At 40.5% G+C, this 25,053-nt stretch overlaps 1 protein-coding gene across 1 annotated transcript; it reads left to right on the top strand.

Annotated features, from left to right (window-relative positions):
- The first annotated feature begins 11,912 nt into the window (after positions 1–11,912).
- LOC112220705 (LON peptidase N-terminal domain and RING finger protein 3) lies at positions 11,913–24,469 on the top strand. Its single transcript, XM_024382550.2, has 10 exons — positions 11,913–12,730; positions 16,902–17,020; positions 17,136–17,414; positions 17,530–17,767; positions 17,893–17,983; positions 18,350–18,586; positions 18,720–18,878; positions 20,300–20,462; positions 20,573–20,722; positions 22,391–24,469. Exons 1-10 carry the CDS (start codon positions 12,079–12,081, stop codon positions 22,550–22,552), a joined length of 2,250 nt encoding a protein of 749 aa, XP_024238318.1. The 5' UTR covers positions 11,913–12,078; the 3' UTR covers positions 22,553–24,469.
- Positions 24,470–25,053: the final 584 nt, after the last annotated feature.

Raw genomic sequence — 25,053 nt, 5'->3', positions numbered from 1 at the left:
GTTGGAGAAGCAGCAGCTGTGCAGGAATGCGAACAATATGGGTGTCAGTTCTGATGGTATGGAACGGGAGATTGCGGGTCAAGGACCAGAATGGTTGGTAGTGGAAAGACATAGGAAGAAGAGAGATCACGATACAGAAAGCAGTGGAGTAAAGAAAGCATAAAAGGGCCAAGGTAGGAAGCAAGAATAATAATATTTTGGAGTGGAAAGCGGTGATGGTGTTACAACCTATCCAACTAACTAATGCCGTACAGAAAGAGGTAAGTTAAGTCAAATTAGCTCGGTTCATTGGAAGTGGTAGCCAGGCTCAGTAAAGAGAAGATTTTGAAAATGGAAAAGCTTCATGGGAAGATTAAAAGCCATGTCCCTGATGCTTATGCTAGATTGAAGGGAGTCATTGCTGGGGTCCCAATATATATGTCCATAGATGATTTTAAAGAACATGTGAAAGGAGGCAGAGTGATTGAGGGTAAAAGGTGGATTAGTAGGAAATAGGGTCAAAGTAGTGAAAGCTTATCAATGCTGATGAGGTTTGGAAAAGTACAGATTGGAGCAATGTCAGAGAATTTGTCCCATCCCCATTGCAGTGTTTTAAATGCAAAAGAATGGGACATGTAGCTGTTTTTGAAAATGTATTTTACCTTTATTGAACTAGGCAAGTCAGTTAAGAACACATTTTTATTTACAATGACGGCCTAGGAACCGTGGGTTAACTGCCTTGTTCAGGGGTAGAACAACTGATTTTTACCTTGGGGATTCAATCTAGCAACCTTTCAGTTACTAGTCCAACACTCTAACCACTAGGCTACCTGCCACCCCATTTACAATGTAAACTAAGGAAATGTGCCAGGTGTGGAAGGGAACAGGATTACAGTGAATGTGGGAGCAATGTGAAGCTTAAGTGTTGTAATTGTGGGGTGGAACATAGTGCAGCATTTGGTGGATGCTAGGTTCAGAGAGAGGCTAGAGAGGCTCAGAGATACAGCATTAGCCATTATGTATTATATGCAGAGGCTGTAAGACAGATTGGTGTAGGTACAGTGTGGAATGATGGAGCTTCCATGGCTGCTCCTGTATTAAGTGGACCAAATGTCAAGGGTGGTGTTTCTGCTGGTCTTGGCATGGTTTCGAGGCCTGTTCAGAAATCTTGTGCTCATGAATATACAGTGTCAAAGCACTGAATAATGAATAATGAATAATGTTGACTTCATAGCTTTTATTGGTATGTTTATCAATACGACCTGGGTTGTGGAAAGCAGAAATGCCAGGTTGAAGATTATTGTGGAGATGGCAAAAGAGATATTGGGGGTAACAGATGTTACTGTTGAATTGGTTGTTGACATGCTGAACAATCCTAAGGGTGGAGAGTTTCAGCATGATATAGATCAAGTTTAATGGGGTAGGGGAAGGTTTTTTGGAGGAGTAGAAGTTAGTAGGGATTTATTTGGTTGTTATTTTAATTTCATGGTAGTACATAATTGGGCAGATCATGATTTATCGTACGTTCCTGCAAAGTAGGTGGCGGCATGGACTTAAATCAAAGATTGTTATTGTTCTGTACTTAAATGTTTGTTTGCGGACCGCAATGATATCATAGAAGAAGAGGAAGATGATGATGATGGCATGTCATGTGATCTCATCCACCAATCCGGAAATGGTCTGAAATAAACTAACAATCTAGTCAGCTAATATACATAATTAGAAAATAATTGACACAAATATAGGTTTGTTCAAGAAGTGTAGATATATATGAAGTATCATGTCGTCAAGCCATGCCAAAGTCGCGGTTGGTGCATCCACAGACTCAAGTTTTTTGGGAGGAAGGATTCCATCAGAAATCAAAATCATGGCTAAACAGCTGAAGGTTGTAGACCAATAATTGTTTAGAAAAATACTCAAAGGTTGGTAATTTAGTTGCATCCCATTCACTTTGGAACACTGAAATTAACTAGTTTCAAAATCAAATCAAAATCAAATAGTTTCCATTTCTCTCTTTGGCTCTAGCCACACACTAGCTCTCTGAAAACCCAAGTTGTCTTATATTGAGGCGGAGTTGTGTTTTAATAACATCGCAGGGTTTTCTAAAAACATTGAGGCACTATAAGTCAATTCTTGTCAATTCTGTAAACCCTTTGTCCTCTAAAACAGCGGTCCTTCCGAGCTGTGCTGAAATTCATACTTTCAATAAAAACTTTTTGCGAATACAACCACCGACTTTTACCTCGTTGCTCATACTACGTAAGATAAGATTCAATTGGGACTCGGCTGTTTGTTCACCCGTACCCGCCCTCAATTGCTAATAACGCATTTGCAACCCGTAATGTAATAAAGTAAAAATCTGAGGCCCCCACTCAACCCTAACCCACACACATAGAAAATGCTCTAGGCTACAGTCAAAGTCTTCAGAACAATTTGTTTACATTTTGGTAGGCTATTTGTTGGTCAACTTCTCTATAATTAGATACATGCAGCTTCTCTTTTGTCATTAAATGTTGCCCTAGGCAAGATTAAATAAAAACCTTGTTCAACAGAATAATATAATATATTGATAGAATGAATGCTTCAATCTAGTTGACCGTAGAGGTCGACCGATTAATCGGCATGGCCGATTAATTAGGGCCGATTTCAAGTTTTCATAGCAATCGGTAATCGTCATTTTTGGATGCCAATTATGGCCGATTACATTGCAATCCACGAGGAGACTGTGGCAGGCCGACCACCACCAACATCAAAAGGACCTTGTGGCTGCAAGGAGCCAAGGTCAGTTGCTAGCTAGCATTAAACTATTTTTAAAAACAATCAGTCTTAACATAATCTCTAGTTAACTACACATGGTTGATGATATTACAAGTTTAACTAGCTTGTTCTGTGTTGCATATAATCAATGCGGTGCCAGTTAATTTATCATCAAATCACAGCCTACTTCAACTTTACCAAACGGGTGATGATTTAACAAAAGCACATTAGCGAAAAAAGCACAATCGTTGCACAAATGTACCTAATCATAAACATCAATGCCTTTCTTAAAATCAATATACAAGTATATTTTTTAAACATGCACATTTAGTTAAAAGAAATTCATGTCAGCAGGATTTATTAACTAGGGAAATTGTGTCACTTCTCTTGCGTTCAGTGCAAGCAGAGTCAGGGTATATGCAGCAGTTTGGGCCGCCTGGCTCGTTGCGAACTGTGTGAAAACCATTTCTTCCTAACAAAGACCGTAATTAATTTAACAGAATTTTACATAATTATGACATAACTTTGAAGGTTGTGCAATGTAACAGCAATATTTAGACTTAGGGTTGCCACCCGTTCTATAAAATCTGGAACGGTTCCGTTTTTTCACTGAAAGAATAAACATTTTGTTTTCGAAATGATAGTTTCCAGATTTAACCATATTAATGACCTAAGGCTCTTATTTTTGTGTGTTTATTATATTATAATTAAGTCTATGATTTGATATTTGATAGAGCAGTCTGACTGAGCAGTGATAGGCAGCAGCAGGCTGGTAAGCATTCATTCAAACAGCACTTTCCTGCATTTGCCAGCAGCTCTTAGCAATGCTTGAAGCACAGCGCTGTTAATGACTTCAAGCCTATCAACTCCCGAGATTAGGCTGGCAATACTATAGTGCCTATAAGAACATCCAATAGTCAAAGGTATATGAAATACAGAGAGAAATCATCCTATAATTCCTATAATAACTACAACCTAAAACTTCTTAACTGGGAATATTGAAGACTCATGTTAAAAGGAACCACCAGCTTTCATATGTTTTCATGTTCTGAGCAAGGAACTTAAATGTTAGCTTTCTTACATGGCACATATTGCACTTTTACTTTCTTCTCCATCACTGTGTTATTGCATTATTTAAACCAAATTGAACATGTTTCATTATTTATTTGAGACTAAATTGATTTTATTTATGTATTATATTAATAAGTTAAAATAAAAGTGTTCATTTTTCATTCAGTATTGTTGTAATTGTCATTATTTCAAATATATATATAAAAATCGTCCGATTAATCGGTATCTGCTTTTTTTGGTTCTCCAATAATCGGTATTGGTATTGGCTTTCAAAAATCATAATGGTCAACCTCTAGTTTGAACTCTGTATCTCAACACGAGGTTGAGACCATAAACTCAACTCACCTCCTGGTGTGGCTGATTAGCTGTCGTAAGTAAAAACTCTTCAAACCATCCTATTCTACTACTCTTATCAAATCACATTTTTTTAACCTTTAATTAACTAGGCAAGTCAGTTAAGAACACGTTCTTATTTTCAATGATGGCCTAGGAACAGTGGGTTATCTGCCTGTTCAGGGGCAGAATGACAGATTTGTACCTTGTCAGCTCGGGGATATGAATTTGCAACCTTTCGGTTACTAGTCCAACGCTATAACCACTAGGCTACCCTGGCGCCCCATATTCTTCTACTCTCATCACCAATGGGTACCATCGACACGGCTGGCCAGCCTATCTTCCAAGGAGCATCTTCCAGAGTGAACAACAGTAGAAGACGGGGGGGACAACCAGAGCCTTACAAGCATGCTGTTGAAAGGCCCAACACCCTTCCTAAGGAGGGCTGGTTCGAACAGAGATCCACGGCGAACAAAGGCATTTAAACGTAAATACATTCATGCTTTCTTACTCCAAACATGTGGCGGTTCGTGTGAAAGTATATGATTACTGTGAGAATAGTTTCTAAAATGTATCAACGATAAGTGTCTCTTTCTCTCTCTCTTCCTCCCTGTCCATCTCCTTAAACCAATTTGTCTAGTACTGAATCATAAGTAAGGCTGGGTTTTTTGCAGATGCAGGAGGTTATGAGAATGATGATATGATACGAGGTTATGATTAATACGTTGATTGTTTTATGGATGTGATAGGTAATGACCTTTAGAGTGTAATTTGGGAGATGGTAACTCCTTAAACAACCGCGCTTGTGGTGCCCCAAATTCCTAATGAGTGAATTGTTACATTATTAATTTAATCGGGTATCAATTAAACAAAATCGGTTAACATAACAAAATGTAGAAAAAGTCAATAAGTCTGAATACTTCCCGAAGGCACTGTATATAATATCCACACCAATTTGTAAAGGACAGATGTAGGTTGTTTGTAATCAAGTTTTGAATACACTACCATAAACAATTTCTGAAAACTGACGAAAAGGTGAAAGGTATTACGACCATCCGCGTTTTAAGGGAAAAGTCAGTGATTGTATTCGCTCAAATATTTTATTAAAAGTATGAATTTCAGCACCCAGAGGAAGGCCCGCAGTTGAATAGGACAAATGGGGTACAGGTAAACGTTTTCAGAATTGACATTTTTACATTTTTACAAGACTCAACTGATTGTGACTCAATTTGTTGCTAGTAAATCCCGCTACCAATCATCAAAACTCAACTCGGCCTCGATATAAGAGAACGGAATTGAGTGTTATACATATATAGTTAGGCTATACCCAGTTTAAAGCCGGTGTAGTAGTATAACTCGAGGCGTTGGAATACGACGATACCAGCCAGCGCTTATTTCAAAGAGCGTGTAGTAAACCACGCCTCCAGTGGGCAGAGAGCCTGGCATGTTGCACTGAACACGTTTGAATATGGAGAAAAGCCTCTAATTTTACAGTAGTAGGCCTAAACAGGGAAACAACGACAAGTCCCAGACAGTTTGCAATAGAACATACCAGGGGGGCATTGTTTACTACCTAAATTATTTAGATAATCTGGTTACCACCAGTGTTTGGAATACATTAGAAATATAATTGAATGGTGTTTCCTTTGAAGAGATGGGCCTGGCTGAGAATAGAACATTCCAGTTTTCTGCCTAAGTGTGGCGCTGTTTACCACAACTTTCTGGAAAAGTCTATAATTAACCTATACAGCTCTTGATCCATTGTCCCACCTTACACTGCAACAACTTGTCAATGATTTGAGCTTTTATAGAATACCTCCCTTTTACAAATGACTTAAAGGTGTGTGACCATTAACATTGGCTGCATATCCACTGTCTCCCAAAGTTTGGACTTGCACATTTATTTTCATCTCAGGAATTTAACAATGGTGTGAAGTGGCTCAAGCCAATGTTTACACCGATCCAATGCTTGGATATCCATGAGGAGAGGAATGGACAATTGCTATGCAGCCTTTGGTTTCAGGTGGCTTCATCAACAGATGGAATGTGTCCCAAATGGCACCCTATCCCTATACTGTGTCTAGTGTGCAAATTTTGACCAATCCCCAGTTAACCTCAAGTTTCGATTGACGCACCGGTGTCGATGTGCCAACTTATGTTTGGTAGCGTCCGAACTGCTTGGGTTACAAACGGTTGGTGTTCTCAGGTTTGCTCTATGACCCTCAAACGTTCTTCTGAAGATAATGTGTACCGGTAAAAATAAAATAAAATGGAAGTGTGAAAGTTTTGTGCCTACCCAAAAAAAGAGGTTAAATATGTGTAAAAATATATATATATACAGTACCAGTCAAAAGTTTGGACACCTACTCATTCAAGGGTTTTTCTTTATTTTAACTATTTTCTACATTGTAGAATAATAGTGAACATATCAAAACTATGAAATAACACATATGGATTCATGCAGTAACCCAAAAAGTGTTAAACAAATCAAAATACATTTTAGCCACCCTTTGCCTTGATGACAGCTTTGCACACTCTTGACATTCTCTCAACCAGCTTCATGAGGTAATCACCTGGTCCACAATATGACCATCTTAAAACAATTCCATATGTCAGCTCATTGATCTCACTGTGATACTGTAGGCCTACCTACATTACCTTTCTGAGTCAATTCAGGTAGTGTTTAATGTTCTGTGTTTGTGTTAACCATGGCAGACGGCATTGAAAATAAAGACAATCAGCCTCTGTGTCTGTGGATCCTTTTCCTTTGATGTCTTTTTCATGTCTGCCAGGCCCATCTTTTCAAAGAAACACAATTTATTTTAATCTCTAGTCGAGTAAAATAAGTCGTTTTGTTCTGGTCACAAGATAATTTCCGGTAAACAGTATCACGCTTAGGCAGAAAACGGAGCGTTCTATTCCGATGCTCTGTCTAATCACAACATTTCCTCAGGCGGCAGACAGCTTCATGAATAGAGGTACAGTGCATTCGAAAAGTATTCAGACCTCTTGCCACGATCGTCATAAGAAGCGGACCAAAGCACAGCGTGGTGGGAATGCATCATTTAATAGATGACAAAAAACACGAAGTAAACTGTACAAAAACAATAAACAAATAACGACCGTGAAGCTATCATAAGAACTGTGCTGACACAAGCAACTAACATAGACAATCACCCACAAAACAAACAGTGAAACCCAGGCTACCTAAGTATGATTCTCAATCAGAGACAACTAATGACACCTGCCTCTGATTGAGAACCATACTAGGCCGAAACATAGAAATCCCAAAATCATAGAAAAACAAACATAGACTGCCCACCCCAACTCACGCCCTGACCATACTAAATAACGACAAAACAAAGGAAATAAAGGTCAGAACGTGACACCTCTTGACTTTTTCCACATTTTGTTACGTTACAGCCTTTTTCTAAAATTGATAAAATTGTTTTTTCCCCCTCAGCAATCTACACCCAATTCCCCATAATGACAAAGTCAAAAATGCATTTTAAAATAAATAAATGAAATAGCAGATTAACATAAGTATTCAGACCCTTTACTCAGTACTTAGTTAAGCACCTTTGGCAGCGATTACAGCCTAGAGTCTTCGTGGGTATGATGCTACAAGCTTGGAACACCTGTATTTGGTGAGTTTCTCTTGGTGCACAGCTATTTTCAGAGATGTTCGATCAGGTTCAAGTACGGGCCCTGGCTGGGCCACTCAAGAACATTCAGAGACTAGTCCCAAAGCCACTCCTGCATTGTCTTGGCTGTGTGCTTAGGGTCATTGTCCTATTGGAAGGTGAACCTTTGCCCCAGTCCTGAGGTCCTGAGGGCACTGGAGCAGGTTTGCATCAAGGATCTCTCTGTACTTTGCTTCATTAATCTTTCCCTCGATCCTGAATAGTCTCCCAGTCCCTGCCACTGAAAAACAGTCCCACAGCATGAAGCTGCAACCACCATGTTTCACCGTAGGAATGGTGCCAGGTTTCCTCAAGATGTGATGCTTGGCATTCAGGCCAAAGAGTTCAATCTTGGTTTCATCAGACCAGAGAATCTTGTTTCCCATTGTCTGAGAGTCCTTTAGATGCGTTTTGGAAAACTCCAAGTGGGCTGTCATGTGCCTTCTACTGAGGAGTGGCTTCCGTCTGGCCACTACCATAAAGGCCTGATTGGTGGAGTGCTGCAGAGATGGTTGTCCTTCTGGAAGGTTCTCCCATCTCCACAGAGGAACTCTGGAGCTCTACCAGAGTGACCATCGGGTTCTTGGTCACCTCCCTGACCAAGGCCCTTCTCCTCCAATTGCTCAGTTTGGTTGGGTGGCCAGGTCTAGGAAGAGTCTTGGTGGTTCCAAACGTATTTTATATTAGAATGATGGAGGCCACTGTGTTCATGGGGAACTTCAATGCTGCATAGATTTGTTGGTACCCTTCCCCAGATCTGTGCATCGACACAACCCTGTCTTGGAGCTCTACGGACAATTCCTTCCACCTCATGGCTTGTTTTTTGCTCTGACATGCACTGTCAACTGTGGGACCTTATATAGACAGCCTTTACAAATCATGTCCAATCAATTGAATTTGGATGGACTCCAATCAAGTTATAGAAACATCTCAAGGATGATCAATGGAAACATTCTGCACCTGAGATCAATTTCGAGTCTCATAGCAAAGGGTCTGAATACTTATGTAAATAAGGTATTTCTGTTTTTTAACATTTCTAAAAACCTGTTTCCACTTTGTCATTATGGGGTATTGTGTGTCGATTGATGAGGGGAAAAAATGTATTAACTCTATTTTAGAATAAGGCTGTAACGTAACAGAATTTGGAAAAAGGGAAGGGGTCTGAATACTTTCCAAATGCACTGTAGAACCTTTTTTTGAAGGTTCTATAAAGAACCATGTTCAAAAGGTTCTACATGGAACATTTATGTTGCTATAAAGAACCCTTTCCTCAGGTTCTATAAAGAACCATTATAAAAGGTTTTATATAGCACCAAAAAGGGTTCTGCTTTTGTTACTACAAGCCTTTTTGGTGCTGTTGACAACCCATCTTGGTGCTATAATGAACTCTTTTGAATGGTTTCTTAATCTCAAACATTCTACAAAGAACCTTTTTTATTTTATCTGTTTTTAACTAGGCAAGTCAGTTAAGAACAAATTCTTATTTTCAATTACAGCCTAGGAACAGTGGGTTAACTGCCTGTTCAGAGGCAGAAAGACAGATTTGTACCTCATCAGCTTGGGGGTTTGAACTTGCAACCTTCCGGTTACTAGTCCAACGCTCTAACCACTCTAACCACTAGACTACCCCTGATGAACCATACCGTTTTTAAAATTCTGGTTAGCCATTATATTCTTAAAATTCCATAGCTGTTATTGTGTCAATTCACAAGTTGAATAAGGTGTACTTGTTCTGGAATGTCTGTGGGTCCCTGCGGAGAGAATTGAGAACAACCGATTTAGACAACAGTTCTCCATTGACACACGGCTATATATAATTATTTCACAAGACACTGATCATATTCATATTTATTTAACATGTAATGGCATTACACCACAAATGAGATAAACTGGAATGACACTCAAAAAGAGCTGGGAGGAAACCACACTCCAAAATATTAGAATATGCCGCCACCCCTACATTTTAATTAAACACTTAAAGTGCTCATAGGGTTCTTAGAGTCATTAAGCTTCCACATAGAACCATCACCCTTACCAATAACCCTTGATGAACTCCATTTTCTAAATGTGTATAGAGTAGGGTGAGGGAGGGGAGGGTTGATTTAAGTTTGTCTAATGCATATAAAGATTGATATGTGTAATTACACAGCCTGCAATTATGTATCGGAGTTCTAAATAGATTATTTGTTTGCAGCAGCGTGTACCTACACTGTCCCTGCTTATGCAATATGTAGCTACAATATGGTTTACACTAGAGCATTTGGGTTACATTTTATGGTGAAGGATTGTGAGATAACACAGTCTGGTATACCCAACACCTCAAACAAAAATAGTTTACTGTGTTCACATGCCACATTTCAATGCAGATTTGGACATGCTAATATTTTGTCATCATCGGGGCTCTCTCAGGTCAATCTCCAGTTGCACAATCAGATCACAGGAAAGTTAGCCTCAATACTACACTAAATGATCAGACATTGCATATGTTTATTTTAATCTCTAGGTGCCTGTTTCCAAATTTGAAAAACTCTGGTACAACGTTGCACTTATTTTTAAAGAGATTAATGATCTGGAGAAGAGAAGCGTTTTGAAGATTAAAGATTAACTGCACATGTCAGTAAGGTTATTGAAGAACTGTTACAATTCTTCATACTGTAGATATGAAATATGATCAATTGTATTAAAATGGGAGTTTTATTAGCACTTGACTAAAATACAGTATTTAATGTTTTGTTTACAGTAAATGTAGTGTTTGTTTCATTCTGGTACTTATAACCATGTGATTACCTATAGGACCATAACATAAAGTTGCCCAAGAATTGCAAATTGGAAAAATTTATGGTTCAGCCACAGGATTTGGGCAAAACCTCCTCATCCAGGTCTAGACGAGCTGACTGGGTCACTGTCACGGGTGTCGTTGGAAGAAGAGGACCAAGGTGCAGCGTTGTGAGCATACATTTTCAATTTATTTGGAAAATGAAGCCAAACAAAACAATAAACACTACACAAACAAAACAATAAACACTACGCAAACAAAACAATAAACACTACGCAAACAAAACAATAAACACTACACAAACAAAACAATAAACACTACACAAACAAAACAATAAACACTACACAAACAAAACAATAAACACTACAAAAACAAACCGTGACACTAAAGGCTATGTGCCCTAAACAAAGTCAACTTCCCACAAAGACAGGTGGGAGAAGGGCTACCTAAGTATGGTTCTCAATCAGAGACAACGATATAAAGCTGTCCCTGATTGAGAACCCTAACCGCCCAAAACATAGAAATACAAATAATAGAACATAGAATACCCACCCCAAATCACACCCTGACCAAACCAAATAGAGACATAAAAAGGATCTCTAAGGTCAGGGCGTGACAGACACACCGATGGCCCACTTTCAGGGCCACTGTAAGAAAGGATTGAGTTCATATGCAAGTTTAGAAGTCCTATTTGTGGAGCAATTTGTGTAACCCCCTAGATGTATGCATTCAATGGACACTTACATTCTATGTCTCAGTAGGATGTAAAGTGACATATAGGCTACAGTTGCCATAATTACATATTATTGAGTTTTTTTTAACCAATTGTGACACATAATTAGGCAATGTGCTAGCTAGAGGCAGTGAATAAGAAGTAGAAGAATAAGACATTTGTTTTCAATCAATCAAGGACTAATGTAGGGTTTCCCAAACTCGGTCCTCGGGACAGTGTAGGTTTAGATTTTTTTGCCATAGCACTACACAGCGGATTCAAATATTCAACTAATCATCAAGCTTTGATCATTTGAATCAACTGTGTAGCGTTAGGGCAAAAACCAAAACGTGCACCCCTTGAGTTCCTGAGGACCGAGTTTGGAAAACGCTGGACTATATACAGTTATGCTCTGTTACCCGAGCGTCCCGTCATGGAATGCCTTCAGCCGAAAGAAATCTATTAAGCATTATTCCCATTTCAGGACATTTACCAATTTCTATCCACAGACGAGACGCTTTCTGTTTTACAACCGAATGATTAGGTAACAGGGTCCAATTGGAACATCTGACCGTGGTCACATGACACAGTTTACGTAAGATTTTTTATTTTTTTACAACGATAGTATCACTAATGGTGTTCTATGATATCGTCTCAGAATAGTGAGTTGAACAGGGGGAGAAGACCTCAGAAAATAAGATATATAGAAATAGACCTACTAAAAGGGAAGATTAATTTAGCGACTATACTACACAACCGCAATCATTATGGGAACGGATAGTACCGATTGTATGCTGCTTCTTGCGGCAGAAGCGTTTCAATCTAAAAACTTCGGGCTCGCGGCGGACATATACGAATGCCAACTGCTGCACCTCTGCGACCCTAGTACGCAGCAACATCTCTTGGTGAAACGGGCCGATGCCCTGGCATTCGCTGGTAAATTGACCGATGCTTTCGAGATCTATCGAAAAGCCGCAGAAATCGACAGACTACGACCAGTCCATCTGGATAATCTTATTGAATATCTCTCTAACAGTATTAAAATACAAGATGGGACAGACAGTCAAATCAACAGACAGGAGACACACTCTGATTGCGTTGGATATGATGCATTTACCTGCAAAATATGTTATGGATTTCTATACGAGCCTGTTACCTTGCCTTGTGGACACTGCTTTTGCAAAAAGTGCCTGGACAGAGAAAAAATGCCTGTCTGCTGCAAAGAATGTAATGACAGTCGGCACACCAAACTCAATGATGTGGACAATTATAGAGTTAATGTTGTTCTTAGTAACTTGTTGTTAAAGTGGTTTCCAAGTCAAATACTTGCTGTTAATCTGAGACGTGAGGGGAATGGACTATATTCAGATAAAATAATGGATGCTGCTTTGGAAAAATACAACGAAGCAATACAAATAGGTATGGTATCTTAACTTTTCATTTAAACTAATTCAAAATGCAATTTAACACTTGAAATGGATGGCCTATATCTTATGCAATGTTGCAACAGCATTTAGGCTACTGCTTCCAGTGCGTACATGAGCTGGCCTAATTGACAGCTGAATCAGCAGGTGTGTGATGTAACTTCCGCGTGGCGTAAGCTGCTCTACATTGTAACAATTCAGTGGGGAAATTATTATAACAGTGTATCATGTTTATTACTAGGCTATAATTATCCCCTTAATTCAGAGAGATTCATGCATATGACATACATGGGCAGATGTATGGAGGGTGATTAGGGCCAGTTCGAAACTGCTAAATAGGAATGTGAAATAATACATCCATTTTCATTTTCATATCAGTGCTGCAAGATTCATGCCACAATTAAATTGCAGTTTTAAATGAAAATAGAAAATGGTTAAAGGAGAATTGTAAATGGTAAACAGATTCTAAATAAACATGGTAAATGGAAAAAGCCAAATGGTAAACAGAAATTCGTAAATGCAATCTACATAGTGAAATTGAAATAGATATTTTAATTTGTCAACTACCCAATTAAGAATTCTATTTTCAATTAACAATGTCAAAGTGTATGCAAATTACTTCTTGGAGGCATGAACCAGGAGAGCAACACCACACCCCCATGTAGTAGTTCACCCTAGCCATGCCATGCTGTACATTAATTTGAGACTAGTGTAACCAACAAACAGGGTGCGAACCCAGGTCTTCTGCGCACCAAAAAAGCATAGGCCCACTAAACTGAAGCCTAGGCATTGATACTGGGAGCCAATGCAACTCTTCATGTCTCAGGTAAGTTTAGGCCTACTCATCATGCATGTGTGGTAACCCCCTCCTCCTCACAGAGACCCATCTGAGCCACAGCACATATATGATTAACAGGGTTTGAACAAGTGTCTTCTGCACATCAGAAGAGCACATTAGTACGGTAAACCAACGATTATAGCTAACTCTTAAGGTTTCGGGTAAGGTTACTCATCATGCGAACAACTAGGAAAAAACTGGTTCGGTGACCACGCACATGTGATGAGTAACTTTGCACAGTCTTGAATAACTTTGCCTGAGACTAGAAAGTTTGCTTTGGCTCCCCAAGCTAAAGCTTTGGCTTCCCAAGCTAAAGCTTTGGCTTAGCAGCATGTTCTTCTGGTGTACAGGACACCAGGTTTGAACCCTGTTGGTTGCACTAGTCTAAAATCAATGCACAGAGAGCGTGAAATGGTTAGGATGTATCACTGTATGGTGGTGTTGTGTTTATCTCCTGGTTCACGCCTCCAGGAAGTAATTTGCATACACTTAAAACATTTTAGGAGAAAAAAGAATGCTAAATAGGGCAGTTAGAAAATGATAAAAGCCACTTTACATTTCACTTTGAACATTTCACTTTGAACATTGCATTTTCCATTTTCTGTTAGCCATTGAACATTTTCTGTTGACCATTTTCATTTAGAATTTCTGTTTACCGTTTCCAATTTTCAATTAAACATTTTAGTTTTTTATTTTAACATTGCAGTTTAATTGTGGCATGAATCATGTGCATTGATATGAACATATAAATGCATTTATCATTTCTACATTTCAATTGAGCATTTAAGCGTTGCATTTTCATACTGGCACTGACCACCCTACATACAGATGGGCGTGTGAAGGTTGAATAAGATGTTATGTAGGCTAGGGGACCAAACATTGCTTAAGGTAAAAAACAATAAAACAAATGTAGGTCAAGGGTACTAAAAGTTTGACAGCAGACACAGTAGTATTGGTTCCACTCTTGTGTGCCGCATTGATATTATTATTGATTATCAAATCAAAATGTTATTAGTCACATGCGCCGAATACAACAGGTAGACCTTACAGTAAAATTCTTACTATCGAGCCCTTAACCAACAATGCAGTTTAAAAAAAAATCTGAGTAAGAATAAGAAATAAAAGTAACAAGTAATTAAAGGGCAGCAGTAAAATAACAATAGCGAGACTATACACAGGGGGGTACCTGTACAGAGTAAATGTGCGGGGGCCCCGGTTAGTTAAGGTAATATGTACATGTAGGTAGAGTTATTAAAGTGACTATGCATAGATGATAACAACAGAGAGTAGTAGCAGTGTAAGGAGGCAGGGGGGCAATGCAAATAGTCTGGGTAGCCATTTGATTAGGTGTGCAGGAGTCTTATGACTTGGGGGTCATGGACCTAGACTTGGCGCTCCGGTACCGCTTGCCGTGCGGTAGCAGAGAGAACAGTCTATGACTAGGGTGGCTGGAGTCTGACAATTGGTAGGGCCTTCCTCTGACACTACCTGGTGTAGAAGTCCTGGGTGTAGAGGTCCTGGATGGCAGGAATCTTGACCCCAGTGATGTACTGGGCCATACGCACTACTCTCTGTAGTTCCTTGCGGTTGGAGGCCGAGCAGTTGCCATACCAGGCAGTGATGCAACCAGTCAAGATGCTCTCGATGTTACAACTGTATAACCTTTTGAGGATCTGAGGACCCATGCCAAATCTTTTCAGTTTCCTGAGGGGGAAAAGGTTTTGTCGTGCCCTCTTCATGACTGTATTGGTGTGCTTGGACCATGTTAGTGTGTTGGTGATGTGGACACCAAGGAACTTGAAGCTCTCAACCTGCTCCTCTACAGCCCCATCGATGAGAATGGGGGCGTGCTCGGTCCTCTTTTTCCTTAGTCCACGATCATCTCTTTTGTCTTGATCACATTGAGGGAGAGGTTGTTGTCCTGGCACCACACGGCCAGGTCTCTGACTTCCTCCCTATAGGCTGTCTCGTCGTTGTCAGTGATCAGGCCTACGACTGTTGTGTCATCGGCAAACTTAATGATGGTATTGGAGTCGTGCCTGGCCGTGCAGTCAAGAGTGAACAGGGACTGAGCACGCACCCTTGAGGGGCCCCTGTGTTGATGATCAGCGTGGCGGATGTGTTGTTACCTTCCCTTACCACCTGGGAGCTTCCTGTCAGGAAGTCCAGGTTCCAGTTGCAGAGGGAGGTTTTTAGTCCCAGGGTCCTTAGCTTATTGATGAGCTTTGAGGGCACTATGGTGTTGAACGCTGAGCTGTAGTCAATGAATAGCATTCTCACATAGGTGTTCATTTTGCTCAGGTGGGAAAGGGCAGTGTGGAGTGCAATAGAGATTGCATCATCTGTGGATCTGTTAGGGCGGTATGCAAATTGGAGTGGGTCTAGGGTTTCTGGGATAATGGTGTTGATGTGAGCTATGAGCAGCCTTTCAAAGCACTTCATGGCTGCAGACGTGAGTGCTACGGGTCGGTATTCATTTAGGCAGGTTATCTTAGTGTTCTTGGGCACAGGGACTATGGTGCTCTGCTTAAAACATGTTGGTATTATAGACTCAGACAGGGAGAGGTTGAAAATGTCAGTAAAGACACTTGCCAGTTGGTCAGTGCATGCTCGCAGTACACGTCCTGTTAATCAGTACACGTGCTTGACCTGTTTATAGATCTTACTCACATTGGCTGCGGAGAGTGTGATCACACAGTCTTCCAGAACAGCTGGTGCTCTCATGCATGTTTCAGTGTTATTTGCCTCGAAGCGAGCATAGAAGTAGTTTAGCTCATCTGGTAGGCTCGTGTCACTGGGCAGCTCTCTGCTATGCTTCCCTTTGTAGTTTGTAATGGTTTGCAAGCCCTGCAATGGTTTGCAAGCCCTGCCACATCCGACGAGCACCAGAGCCGGTGGTGTATGATTCGATCTTAGTCCTGTATTGACGCATTGCCTGTTTGATGGTTCGTCTGAGGACATAGCAGGATTTCTTATAAGTTTCTGGGTTAGAGTCCCGCTCCTTGAAAGCGGCAGCTCTAGCCTTTAGCTCAGTGCTCTACAGCTTATCATGAGAGATGTAAATGTTTATCAAAAATCACTTTCAACAATAATCCAAAATCTGCACATTTTCACTATGAACTAAAGCAAACTGGTATTGTGTGACAGAATGATGGTATAATGAATAGATGATCAGTTTCAGCCTCTATTTCAATTTCTATTGAATTTGACCTTGATGTTTTCGATGTATAGTTCAAAATGATTTTGTATCAAGATGTCATGTACATTTATACTTTTGGAACAAAGTAAATCTCTGTCTATCCAAGTAAATATTTTTTGTATTTTCCAGCTCCAAGGGACCATGTGCTGTACAGCAACCGATCACAGATCAATTCCAGTCTGAGGAATTACGAGGATGCACTTCATGATGCAGAGATGGCATGCAAACTCATGCCTCTTTGGTCAAAGGTGAGAGTTGGATTTTTTTCCCCATGTTTAATTTAGATCTACCATCAGAGCTTCACAATGCAACATAATGATATTGTTCTACTGATGAATAAACATTTGTTTATTTTTCTTCCAGGGACATATTAGAAAAGCACAAGCTTTAGTCTGTCTTGGGAAATGTGAAGAAGCGTTAAGAGAGTACCTGGTCGTCATTACATTAGATCCTGAAAGTAAACTGGCAAAAAGAAAGGCGCAAAAGATTCTGAGTGATCTTCTGGCCCCTGTCACTGATCAAGTACACAACAGAATCCTGGACTGCACAAGTCTACTATCTTCCAGAAATAAAATCAAAGGTGGCATCCTGAACACCTCAACCTCAAGCTGCAACACCACCACTTCCTCCAAGTCTTACAAGGTAAGAGAAATCGTCCATCTTTGAGGTTTTTAAATACAATAAAGTATTATCATCTAGTGCATTGAGTTGAGCCCATGAACTAATTCAAATGTTCTATCATCACCCTTTCTCACAGGAGTACAAGAATATTGCCTCTCATGAGAAGTTGACATTGTCACCTACGCTGAGTGAACCTAAGACAGGCGGCCTATTTGAGACGATGGCATGCGGTGAAAAGAAAGGAGAAGATCAGGTGGACCTGAATGTCTGCCATCCCACCGTCATTGACAGGAGCGTCTTCCTCAAACGCAAACGTAGCTCATCCGAGGACAGCCAAGTGGATAGTAGCGACACCTGCAAGCGTTCCAAATCTGGTAAATTTGAAGACTTTTTGCCTCGGCCTCTTAAATCATTGGAGCTATATTGGCATGATATTTACTATAAGTGAAGCAGTTGTTGAGATTCACTATCTAACTCAAATGTTTCTCCTCCTTTACAGAAGTGACCCAGAATGAAGAGGCGACTTCCTGGAGTGCAGTGCTTTCTGACCTCATAGACCCGGCTGACCTGGAGTGTTCTCTTTGTATGAGGTGAGAACATCTCCGTGTAGCCATCCATCCGTGACAAAACTTGTATCTGAATTGTAATCATTTGCCACTTTGCCAATGATAGTAATATAGTGTTCTGCTTTTGAATCAGATTATCTATAATTAGTGAAACTCACAGCTGAAGATATTCATCTTCCTTTCTGATAGTATGAAACAATAAAGATTCGGTATGACGCAATAAAGATTAATAGGTAAACATTTAGTCTTCTTTTCACAGTTATAGCCTACATTTAATTATCAAACAATGTAAACAAGAAAACCTGAAAGTAAACAATAATAGAGTAGCAAGAGACATTGTACCACTCTATTGCACAATATTGTGTTCTTTATCTCCATGGTATACCCTAGGCTCTTTTATGAACCAGTCACCACTCCTTGCGGCCACACCTTTTGTCTGAAATGCCTCGAGCGATGCCTGGACCACAACCCCAAGTGTCCCCTCTGCAAGATGGAGCTGGAAGAGTATCTGGCAGAAAGTAAATACAACAAGACTGTCTTGATGGAGAACCTCATCTGCAAGTATCTGCCAAATGAGCTCATGGACAGGCAGAAACTCAACGCAGAGGAGATTGCAGATTTATCCAAGTACGATTAAAAGCAGCATACAGACATTATCCGATTGCTTCTGAACTGTGTAACAATGAAATCAGACACTTTATAAAATGTTACTTCATCTATAACTTTGGATATATTATATCCTCAAACCTTTCTTTTGCAGTCTAAACAAGAACGTGCCTATATTTGTTTGCACCATGGCCTTCCCCACCGTTCCATGTCCTCTTCACATCTTTGAGCCCTGCTACCGGCTGATGATCCGCAGGTGTATGGAGATGGGTACCAAGCAGTTTGGAATGTGCCTCAGCGATAACCTCAAAGGGTGAGTAAAGCCTGGACAAAGCAGAGAAACATTGTGTTTAGTGTTCCTTAGTCAGGCAGGGGATATCGGTGCCATCTGGCAGTAAATTTGAATAGCTGTTGTGTCAACTCTTGTTTGGCGCCATTGAGGAGGGCCTTAGGCTATAATCAGAGCTGAGCAGGTATTGCATGTTGTATTGCAGCGTATCCCAAACTCGGTCCTGGGGAGAGGTCTCCTCGTGTCCAAAAAGTTGGGCCTGTTCTGAAATTGACCCAGGGCTTTCTTCCCAGGACCCTACCCGAATACATTTATGTTTTAAATATAGATACCCGGTCCAAATGGATCCGAGAACAACCAGACCCGGCCCCGTATAGACCCAGAGCCAGTCCCGATCCGAGTCAGGGAAGCAGCAGAAAATGTATATTTTTAGCTATGTTATTAACTGAAGCTGTTAATTCACACACCAAGGAATAGAAGAACGGAGCTAGTATCAGGCGGGGGGCAGGGCCATGCTGTGTCCGGCTGAGTGGTGCGAGGAGGAGGAAGAGGGAGACAGCGGCAACCAAGTCAACTCGCACTAGTTACTAACATCAAGCTGCCAAAGCTAGGTTATTTATCATCCAATCTGATTACATAGTACCTGTTTTGACTGCATCAAACCGAGAAGAGAAGCTAGTTAAGCTAGCTATCTAGCTAGCAGGGTTGCCTAATCATAGCTTCATAGACTGCGCTTTTCCCCGTCCTAAAGGATAATAACAACAACTCCATTCAAAGTATTAAGTAGCAGCATCCCTGTTGGCTCTTGGTCGTTGAAACATATCCTTCTCATTTAACCTTTAATTCCGTAATTTTAATTCCATCTTCCATTGATCTGCTAACTTGCTCACCACGACACACACAGAGCCAGAGGCCAATGCCCGCTTTGATGACTTGTGATTGACTGCCAAAAACAACAAGCTACATGTGCCTCTCTCGTGAAAATCCGCAGCAGAATAAATAAGACAGTTTTCAATCTCTACTGCAGCAGTCGCGTTCTGGTATTTACGGGTCCTTAACAGCAAATTTAGTACTAATATATCAGAGAACCGTGACAATCAAATCTGACCCGGATCCGAGTGTCAACTACAGAATTTTGGACCGGTCTCGGGTCATTCCCGGGTAATGTTCTGGTGGACCTGTGAAGACCTCTACCAAACGGGTGCTCATTGTGGTTTTTGCCCCAGCACTATACAGCTGATACAAATAATCAAAGCTAGATGATTAGTTGATTATTTGAATCAGTTGTGTTGTGCTAGGGCAAAAAACAAAATGTGCACCCAGAGGGGCCCCAAGACCTAGTTGTTTAAGCAGATAGTTTATATAGCCTCTTTTATTGTTTGTGTCACCTGTGAATGCCTAAGACACATTTTGGATCCATATCTACTTATTTGCCTTCCCCATAGATTTGCCGATTACGGTAGCCTCCTGGAGATCCGAAACGTGGAATTCTTTGCAGATGGCCGCTCCGTTGTAGACACCATTGGGATAAGAAGGTTCAAGGTCATTGAGCACCACCAGAGAGATGGATACAACACAGCAGACATTGAATACCTGGAAGACGTTAAGGTAATTATTAATCATAAACTAAAGCATTTGCATGAATGTTGTCTGAACTATTTTTTACATGTATTAGTGTATCTTGTTGTGCTAATAAATGCATTTCTTGTTCTGTAAAGGTGGAGGTTGTGGCAGAGAAGGAGCTGCAGAGTCTCCATGATGCAGTATACGACCAGGCCTTAATCTGGGTCAACTCCCTGAAAGAAGAACAAAAGGAGAGAATCGTGGAGCACTTTGGGCGCATGCCAGAGAAAGACTCTGAGCCACAGGTAAATACATGAATCCTGGACATACAGTGTATTCGGGAAGTATTCAGACCCCTTGACTTTATCCACATTTTACAGCCTTATTCCAATATGTATTAAATACATTCAATACAATACCCCATAATGACAAAACGAAAACAGGTTTTTAGAAATGTTTACAAATTTATAGAAAATAAAAACAGAAATACCTTATTTATATAAGTATTCAGACCCTCTGCTATGAGACTCGAAATGGAGCTCAGCTGCGCCCTGTTTCAGTTGATCATGCTTGAGATGTTTCTACAACTTGATTGGAGTCTACCTGTGGTAAATTCAATTGATTGGACATGATTTGGAAAGGCACACCTGTCTATATAAGGTCCCACAGTTGACAGTGCATGTCAGAGCAAAAATCAAGCCATGAGGTCAAAGGAATTGTCCGTAGAGCTCCGAGACAAGATTGTGTCGATGCACAGATCTGGGGAAAGGTACCAACAAATTTCTGCAACATTGAAGGTCCCCAAAAACACAGTGGCCTCATTCTTAAATAAAATAAGTTCGTAACCACCAAGACTAGATCTGGCCGCCCGGCCAAACTGAGCAATTGGGGGAGAAGGGCCTTGGTCAGGGAGGTGACCAAGAATCCAACGGTCACTCTGGTAGAGCTCCAGAGTTCCTCCATGGAGATGGGAGAACCTTCCAGAAGGACAACCATCTCTGCATCACTCCACCAATCAGGCCTTTATGGTAGAGTGGCCAGACGGAAGCCACTCCTCAGTAAAAGGCACATGACAGCCCGCTTGGAGTTTGCCAAAAGGCACGTACAGGATTCTCAGACCATCAGAAACAAGATTCTCTGGTTTGATGAAACCACGATTACACTCTTTGGATCTTAATGCCAAGCGTCACGTCTGGAGGAAACCTGGCACCATCCCTACGGTGAAGCATGGTGATGGCAGCATCATGCTGTGGGGATGATTTTCAGGGACTGGAAGACGATTCAGGATCGAGGGAAAGATGAACGGAGCAAAGTACAGAGAGATCCTTGATTAAAACCTGCTCTAGAGTACTCAGGACCTCAGACTGGGGCAAAGGTTCACATTTCAACAGGACAACGACCCTAAGCACACAGCCAAGACAACGCAGGAGTGGCTTCGGGACAAGTCTCTGAATGTCCTTGAGTGGCCCAGCCAGAGCCCGGACTTTAACCAGAGACCTGAAAATAGCTGTAGAGAGACGCTCACCATCCAACCTGACAGCGCTTGAGAGGATCTGCAGAGTTGAATGGGAGACAATCCCCAATTACAGGTGTGCCAAGCTTCTATACCCAAGAAAACTCGAGGCCTGTAGTCACTGCCAAAGGTGCTTCAACAAAGTGCTGTGTAGGTTATGAATACTTATGTAAATGTGATATGTAATTTTTTTTAAATCTATGAATTTGTAAAAATGTCTGAAAACCTGTTTTTGCTTTGTCATTGTGGGGTATTGAGTGTAGATGAATGAGAAAACAACAACAATATAAACCATTTCAGAATAAGGCTGTAACGTAACAAAATGTGGAAGATGGGGCTGAATACTTTCCGAATGCACTGTAGATCACACATACGTTAAATCTATTTTGATTTGACAGTTTATGTTGAACAGGTTGTGGCTGGATTCTTATGGTTATTCTCCTGCTCTCTCCCTCTGTAGGCCAGTGCCAATGGGCCGTCCTGGTGCTGGTGGCTGCTGGCAGTCCTTCCCCTGGAGGGTCGAGCCCAGCTGCCCTTCCTGGCCCTGACGTCCCTGAAGGACCGACTCAGTGGTATCCGCAGAGTACTCCTCTTCATGTCCCGCAACCGCTCCTCTCGATGACTCCAACCCTCACACAACCATCTATCTCCTCCATGTGGGTGTCTGTTTTGTCTGGTTTTTGTTTTTATCTGAAAGACCGCATTTTAACGAAAGCCTTTGTGTGAATGGGTTACTATTGGCAAGTGGACTTTAATTAGATTACCGAAATGTGATCCAAGGATTAGAAGAGGCTACTTATGGACTGAATATTTTAAAGTGTGCTGCAAAGGCGATAGTGTTTTGACTTTGTTTGTGTTATTATTTATGAACATGGAACATGTTTACACCACTGGGAGAAAATTACTATTACAATGATGACTTATTATTTCCAAAGGGTTTATTAACCACAAATGACATATTATAAAACCCCAAACCCCTTAGAATGTGTAGAAAATTAGAGGGGAAAATTGCAATACAGCAGAGTACCTTGTTCTGATGACGCTTTAACTGTATCATTCAGAGGATAATGCAATTCTCTTCCTGTTTTGGTGTAGATGAGTGCAATACACCTGCAGTTAAAATGAGCCATCTCCTACTTACGATGGAATGTTTATTGGTATTTATAGGATCTACTTAGCACTGTAGTTGCAGCAACAGCGTAACTGATAGTCACTGTTTTCCATGCATGGTGAGCAAAGATGGGACATTTTTAGTTTTGTTGGATGTTACATATTTCTTTGTCCGCCAGACTTTTTTCCAGAGTTTTCTACAGTTCTTTTTATGTTAACGCTAATCACCTTTTTATACAGACGATATTGAACCAGGATGGTTATGCTGTGAAATCTTGGGGAAATGTGTTAATTAACAAACATATTTTTTTATTGTAAGGGGCAATTTTAAGTTATTGCATTTATATAGGGCTTTCTTGGCTCGGCTATTATTTGCACCAGGTATGCTCATAAAGTAGGGGTGACACAACCATAAACTGTAGCATCAAACACTGTGATTTCTAATCTTTTTCAACATTTAGTGCCTTAAGTTGGATTTCTTCCATGATGCCAGTACCAAGAAGAATAATTTAGACAAAGATAGCATTTCAGTGAGGAAGACTTGGCTGAAAAGTCCAAACTATTGAGCTGAATATGTGGTTTTCTCTTTCGAGGACACAAACAGTAAATAAAAAAATTCCAGTCTTGGTTCATTGTGTGACGAGTCTTAAGGTTGTGGTTACAAATATTGGTAAAACTCAAATCCTGGTTCATTGTATGACGAGTCCTGCAATTGTGGTTACAAATATTGGTACTAATAGTTCTTATATCTTATCACAACTAAATGAAAGTCTTCTCAATGCAAGGACACAATGTGAATATTTTCTATTGACTTTTGTATAAAACAACAACATTGAGACTTGGTTAAGGTTGAATAAATGTTTTTTGAATAAAAGTTGATTGATTGGCATGTCAATTCAAGTAGCTTATATTTCCTCACCAAAATCTCATACTTTTACATGTATATTAATTTGATCTGGCGGTTGCATGTTAGCCAAATTGTCATTCATCTATATATTTTACCCATTTACATCAGAAAATGCCAAAACAATAGAAATTCAAAGGTAGTACCTTTCTGACCTTTTTGAATTCCACATTGAACGTTGCACTAGTGATCTAAGTCAATCTACCTCTGACACTCCAGTAGCTCTTTCACCACAGAACATGCTTATTGATTCATATTGACATGTCATTTGTTTCTATGGAGATGACGTGACCATGGAGTCTTACTTTGGTGGTTGTGTAACACTTGTATAATGGCCTCTAACTGTATGTGTTTACAAACATGAATGTATGTGGTTGGCATCTTATCCAATGTTATATTTTTTTGTTTTTATAGAAATGTAGTCATTGCAATGTTATACAATGTACAAAAAACACAATTCTGAATAAAAAAGGTTATGCTCTTAATTTGTGGAATAAGGGCTAAACCGATGGTCTTTAATCTGAAGCATCCCTAATCCTGTGTTCTATATTTCTCTACTTTGGTTACGTGCTTGTCCGTTGAAAGAAGTATCAATGTAGCTCTTTAGAAATGTCTAGAAAGCTTGGACATAACAAATATCTTATGAAGTGGTGCATTGAGTTTACATAACACTGTGAATGTAGGTCACGGTTAGAAGGATAGATACGCTATTCCGCTCCCCCTGTCCCACTACCCCACATTCTGCAGCCCTGCCTTTTTTAATGGAGGAGATGACCTGACCCATACCACACCGAATCGCACCACAGCACCTCCATGACTGGGAGGGATGATGGACTCAGAGGAAGGGGGGGACAAGTAGTACCAATGTAATTTGCAGGCTGTCTGTCTGGTGGGAGTGAGGGAGAAGCCAATGAGGATATTTTTAATAGGGCTTACATAACGGGGCAGAGTCAGACGTTATGTAAACTTTGAAATCGGGTTAGCATCTGCAGAGTATCCGTGTATCTTGTTCTCCTGCCTTTGAGAGAGGGCATGTTTCAGCAGTAGGTCCCGGAATATCGGCAAATATCGCTTACTTTTTACATTTTTTACATAAGGTGTCCTGCTCT

This window comes from Oncorhynchus tshawytscha, linkage group LG21 (assembly GCF_018296145.1).
Source record: "Oncorhynchus tshawytscha isolate Ot180627B linkage group LG21, Otsh_v2.0, whole genome shotgun sequence".
NCBI lineage: Eukaryota > Metazoa > Chordata > Actinopteri > Salmoniformes > Salmonidae > Oncorhynchus > Oncorhynchus tshawytscha.
The sequence above is the reverse complement of the archived record's forward strand: the minus strand, read 5'-3'. Positions and strand labels throughout refer to the sequence as shown.